Source organism: Alexandromys fortis, unplaced genomic scaffold (genome assembly GCF_014885135.2).
Source record: "Alexandromys fortis isolate MF-2015 unplaced genomic scaffold, M_Fortis_MF-2015_v1.1 scaffold_216, whole genome shotgun sequence".
NCBI lineage: Eukaryota > Metazoa > Chordata > Mammalia > Rodentia > Cricetidae > Alexandromys > Alexandromys fortis.
This window is the reverse complement of record NW_026068089.1, coordinates 1,264,476-1,270,475: the sequence shown is the minus strand read 5'-3', so window position 1 is coordinate 1,270,475 and position 6,000 is coordinate 1,264,476. Positions and strand designations below refer to the sequence as shown.

The 6,000-nt window shown below is 46.1% G+C and overlaps 1 protein-coding gene across 5 annotated transcripts in view; it reads left to right on the top strand.

The window, feature by feature from the left end:
- Slc11a2 (solute carrier family 11 member 2) overlaps positions 1-6,000 on the top strand; it is a 35,146-nt gene that overhangs the window by 8,360 nt on the left and 20,786 nt on the right. For all 5 annotated transcript variants that reach the window (XM_050122458.1, XM_050122459.1, XM_050122460.1 and 2 more), the window contains 3 exons: positions 2,052-2,123; positions 3,835-3,983; positions 4,501-4,626. In XM_050122458.1, coding sequence (XP_049978415.1) covers positions 2,052-2,123; positions 3,835-3,983; positions 4,501-4,626 — 347 coding nt within the window. The remainder of the gene's footprint in view (positions 1-2,051; positions 2,124-3,834; positions 3,984-4,500; positions 4,627-6,000) is intronic.

Sequence of the window (6,000 nt, the reverse complement as noted above, 5' to 3'; positions counted from 1 at the left end):
CTTATTCGAAAGGGCTATTACCAATAATTGACTGGAGAGCTGTTGCCAGATCAGATGAGGTAAGAGGTCATTTTGACCCTGTTTCCCAGGGGACCGAACCAAAACATACGTATATGGGTAATTGTTCAGGAACTGAGTACGTGCAAGTGTAGCTGTTAGGTCCTTGGTTCCCAGGGGAGGAGGGGAAGCACTATGGCACAGAGGCTGAGAGGATTTAGAATTGTCACAAATGGCTTCAGGATTGTCTTAAAGTCTTACAGTTCCTTTTCTTATGAGAGTCCAGTGGCTGACCAGATATGTAATTTCTCATTTCCTGTGGGTAGGATAACTGGGTGTCTTGCCTTATTCACACAGAATGACAAAGTTAAAAGGCTACCCACCAAGCCATGGCTGTGACTGGAGCCCAGTGGAATGGTCAGATGTGTGGCAGGCCTCAGATGAGGCCACTATAAGTGGGTGGAAGAGGCTGGATTGATGAGTGGTAGTGGGGGTCTGTGGGCTGACCAGAGAGACGGGGCTAGTTGTCTGTTGCAGGAAAATGCTTGCCCCTGGTAACTGTGAGGGAGAGATGGTGCTTCTTCAATTAGCCAGGGACGGTGTGCTTATACCCAGAAGACAGGTGACACCCAGAGCTCCCTTTTGTGTCTAGATGATGGAATTCAATGAGGCAGAACATGTTAATATATAAAGAATATCCAGAAAATAAGGTGGAGGGCTGTTGAGATAGAGGAGAAAAAATGTTTTTGGGGAGGGGTGGGTGAGCACCCCTCTCAGCAGGTGAGCACTTTGAGGGTTCCTGGGAGCAGTATTAGCGATAACTTTCTCGCTGGATCAACCGAGACAACAAGTCCATAGTAAGGAGGTTCAGAATTGAGAAGTTCAGCCTTTTTAGAGCTGAGAGATGGCTCCATCCAGGGACCCACACAGTGGAAGAAGGGAGCCAACTCCTGTGAGTTATATGATACCACATCTCTCCCCGGCCCCCTGAAAAAAATAAATAAATGTTAAAAAAAAAAAAAGTTCAGCCTTTGTAGTGAGGCCAAGTCGACAGTGTGCTGTGGATAGACCACCTTGTCAGCTTGCTAATGCTCCCCCAGTCCCCAACTGCACCCTGATATGCCATTGGTGCCCAGAGAAACACTGCTTCCCACAGATGGGGCCCAGTCCTGCTGGTACCTCAGCATTCTTGCAGATCCCAGGGCAAGTTAGCCTGTGGGTGACTAGCTTCTCCCAATTTCCAGAGCGGGACTGGAACTTTCTTTAGTTTCCCTCTGGGGAATAGTGGTCATCCACTTGTGAGGCACCTTCCGCAGCCATCCAGAAAACTGAATCATGAGTTTAAATTGTTAGATAGGCCAGATTTTTATTCCCTTTTGTTTTTGTGGTCACATGGCTGATGTTGACTTCCCTATCCTGCCTCCATTTTCCAAAATTTGTTACTACAAACCTGACTGCTTTCTGTTCTTTTAAAAGTTGTGAATTTTGGAGATTATTCAGGTGTTAGATATTTTGGTTAATATTGAGGCTATTTTGGGTTAATTTGGGCTAATATTGGCTTAATATTGAAGCAAAGACTTGTTGACTGGCAGCCCTTTAGTGCTTATGAAGACAGATTTGTAGGGAGCTGGGTGTGGTGGTGCACACCTTTAATCCCTGCAGAGGCAGGTGGATTTCTGTGAGTTCAAGGCCATCCTGGGCTACCGAGTTCCAGGATGTCCAGGGCTGTACAAAGAAACTCTGCCTCAAAAAACCAAAACGACAACAACAGCAACCAAACATATTTGTTGGCAGGTTCATCTGCTGTGCATATACAGGGTCCCACATGAGCTTAGATCCCATGAGAACCAAGAGGCTAGCTCACAGCCTCTTCCTGGCCTCATCTTTTATTGTTTTTGTTACTGTCTCTTAATCCTGTTTTGAAACCTACAGTTATTTTCAGGGTCAGCTGATTGAGGAGAAGATTGTTCCTTTCACACAAGGGTTCAGCTATACGGTGACAAAAAGCATTAGTTTTGTTCTTACTAATTCTTTACCTCTCTTTTCTCTTATAGAATCCTATTCTAAGAACACAGACACTCTGGTATCTACCATGGTGTTGGATCCTGAAGAAAAGATGCCAGATGGTAATTTATATCTTTGTGTCATAGTCAGCATGGAATTGGGCTTTCCTAGATAAGACAGCTATGAATGAAATTAATTTATGACCATAGGATTCTTTTTCATATCTTATTTCTAATTGCCAGCTGAGTTGTGACCAGCTAGTTTGGTTTCTAGAACAGTAATGCTTGCAAGGACAGTGTCCTTCCCAGGCTTGGCGATGACCTCCAATGTGTTCCTTCTATCTGCAGTGTTTCCTATGCGTGTGGAGCAGAGCACCTGAGCTCCTCCTCTAGACGACCCACTCCGTTCTGCTTAGTAAAGATGGTGGGGCCCAGCGCCCTAGAAAAACCAGAGCTCTGATATTTTAGTGGGTTGTAGGGTTTATGAGAAAGAGGAGAAAGCCTGGTGATGTTGGCAGCTCCGTGGACTTTGGAAGCTCTTGGTGAACTAGCCATTTTCTGCTAGGCCTTCCCCCACTTGGATTTAAGATTAACTGTAAAGTGCAGACTTCAGGGAAACACTGCTTTCAGGCTTCTATGAGCCCTGCTGTCACAAGGGCCGCTAGCACCCGTGACCACCAGCCCTTCAGTCCTACACAGAGAGGCCTTAGTCAGACTTCCCAGACTTCTGCTTTGCCACATCCTCTTAGTGTCGGGTGGGTTTTCCAGTCCTCTTTTCTGTTGTGTGAGACTGATAGAGCTGTGGTTCCCGAGAATGATCCTTAGAGTGAGTCCTGCTGGATAATGGGATGGGAGGATGTCCTAGTGCCTAACTTACTTTCTTTTAAAATTAGGATTCTGAATTTCTCATGGGGCTTGTTTGTCAATATTGAGTCGTAGGTATGAGTTGCTTTGTTGGCTTTAAGACAAAGTCTTGTTAAATTGAAGCCCAGACTGAGCTCAGACTTGTATCCCTTTTGATTTAGCCTTTCAAGCATGTCATTGTCCTTAGAGAACCATTATCAGGTGGGGTGTAGAGGTGTAGAGGAAGTCCAGTGATTAGTGTTAAGACCGACCCAGGGAGGAGACAGCATAGATCTGAGAGGAGGTAGGGACAGAAAGGGCTCTAATCAAAATGCACGTGTGAAATTCTAAAGGACTTTAGAATATCATGTTCAACTGATCCAAGGCTGAGAGCTTTTGGAGGCTTTTTTTTTTTAATGTATATGTTTTTTTTTTTTAATTTTTCTTTATTTATTATGTATACAGCTAGCCAGAAGAGGGCACCAGACCTCATTACAGATGGTTGTGAGCCACCATGTGGTTGCTGGGAATTGAACTCAGGACCTTTGGAAGAGCAGGCAATGCTCTTAACCACTGAGCCATCTCTCCAGCCCTTTTGGAGGCTTTTGAACTCTTCTTTGCTTCCAAGAGTTAGGGTTGCAGGCTGTACCACAGCTGGCTTGTACACATATTACCCTGTAAAGATATTTAATTTATTGGGCTGGGGATGTAACTTGTTTGTAGAGTGCTTGCTGAGCATGCATGTTTAAAACTAGGTATGTGGCTGTAATCCCAGCACTTGGGAGGTGGATGCAAAAGAATCAAGTTCAGAGTCATCCTTGGCACAAACCAGTCTGGGCTCCAGACTAGTAGTCTAAGATCAGCCCTTGTGTCTAGGCTGGTGTTGTGTGTGTGCGGGTCTGAAGCTGTTCTCAGTGATGGGGGAGCATATGCAGACAAGGGTTAGCATTACCGCGAGTGCTCATTAGTGGATGTGGTCATGTTAATGCAGATGGCGCTTCTGGAGACCATGGAGACTCTGCCAGCCTCAGCGCCATCAATCCTGCCTATAGTATCTCCTCCCTCCCTCAGTCCACTGGGGACTCTGAGGAGCCCTTCACTACCTACTTTGACGAGAAGATCCCCATTCCTGAAGAGGAGGTTAGTGATGGTTCCTTGCAGGGGACCCTGTGTCCTGGGGAAAGCCTTGGAGGGACAGGTCTGCCAGCCACCTTTAGCTCATCAACCTGAGGTCTTATTTTGGCAGCCAGTCTCTGCCATCATCAGGATAAATGGCCTCTGTGGGAAAGGTGCTAGTGCGAACTTTGTAGCTTATGGAAGGATGGATATTGTGGCTTCCCTTTTCAGCTGTGCCTCTGCTCCTGTGTGGGTAGTGGGGGAGCCTAAGGGTGCCATGCTATTTAATGCCCCTGTGTGGGTAATGGGGGAGCCCAAGAGTGCCATGTTACTTAATGTAGCACGAGCTGCTGATGGGGAGCTGGTAAAGGAAGGGTTGTCACTGAGAGAAGCAGCCACCTTGTTGGTAAAAAGTAGATGAGCTCTATGTGACACGTGGGCGTGTGCACTGCGTGCCCTGAGCCCCTGCAGCTGGTGCTGCCCCTTGACAGGTGACAGAGTAGTGCAGACGCTCAGGCTGCCTTTCCTCTCTCGTTTACAGTACTCCTGCTTTAGCTTTCGTAAACTCTGGGCGTTCACGGGGCCTGGCTTTCTTATGAGCATTGCCTACCTGGATCCAGGAAACATCGAATCTGATTTGCAGTCTGGGGCAGTGGCTGGATTTAAGGTGAGCATCCAGTTTACAAGTTTTCATTATTGTTGTTATTGTTATTTTTGCTGACATTTTTGCAATGCTGAGGATGGACTCTGGGGCCTTGCCATGCTGTCCCTGTCTTTGAGCCCTTGTTACACTCTTACGACTTTTTCTTGATCATGTTGAGTAGCCTTCAGGTAGAGTTGACCCTTGAACAACATAGGTTTGAACTGTGCGTGTCTACTTATGTGTAGGTTCTTTTTCTATTTTACTTATTTACATGGCTGTCCTGGAACTCATTATGTGACTAGGCTGGCCTCTGTCTTCAAAATGCTAGAACTAAAGGTATATGCTGTCATGCCCAGCCCAGACATAACAATCTGTTTTATAATTTACTACCCCAGGCTATGTGGAGATCTACTGCAGAAAGGTTAAAATGCACCCCATCCTCTGCACGCACACAGTTCTCGGTGGAGCTGTTCTCAGTTGAGAGAAATAAAAGCAAATGTAAGATGTGTGTCGCTAACTCCTAACCATGTACAGTCAGCTGTCATGTGTGCTGTACTTCTGTGTTGGCACCTGGTGCTCTTGTGAGTTCATGTGATTGCTTATGATGTGGTCGTTTCTGTGTGAGCAGCTTCTCTCTCAGTAAGGGATGTAGTACAGTAAGAAGGGTTTCTTGGGTTGTTGTGTAGTTTTTACCATGGGTTTTATTTATTTATTTTTTTAAGATTTATTTATTATGTGTACAGCATTCCTTCCATGTGTGCCTGAATGCCAGAAGGGGGCGCTGGGTCTCATTATAGATGGCTGTGAGCCACCATGTGGTTGCTGGGAATTGAACTCAGGACCTCTGGAAGAGCAGTCAGTGCTCTTAACCACTGAGCCATTTCTCCAGCCCTACCATGGGTTTTATTCATGCTAATGTCTTCTTGGTCTTTTGGCTAAGCGTAAATAGGTGTGCTCTATTATTGGTATGGCTTCTGATAAACAGGCTTAGTCAAGTTTTAGGGGATGAAATATTACATGAAAACTTCTTTTGCACGGCAGAGGAGTCTGGGGCTTGGTGTCTAACCTCCTGTCTTAGTTACTTTTCTAATACTCTAATGAAAGACTATGTCAAGACAACTTAGAATGCTGGGTGGTGGTGGCGCACGCCTTTAATCCCAGCACTCGGGAGGCAGAGGCAGGTGGATCTCTGAGTTCGAGGCCAGCCTGGTCTACAGAGTGAGTTCCAGGACAGGCTCCAAAGCTACAGAACAAAACAACTTTAATAGGGCTTACAGTTTCAGAGCGTTTACAGTTCATGATGGTAGAACAGAGGTGTGGGGAACAGCTGAGAGCACATCTTGGTCCGCAAATAGGAAGCAGAAAGGACACTGGGAATGGCAGGAAGCTTTTGGAGCC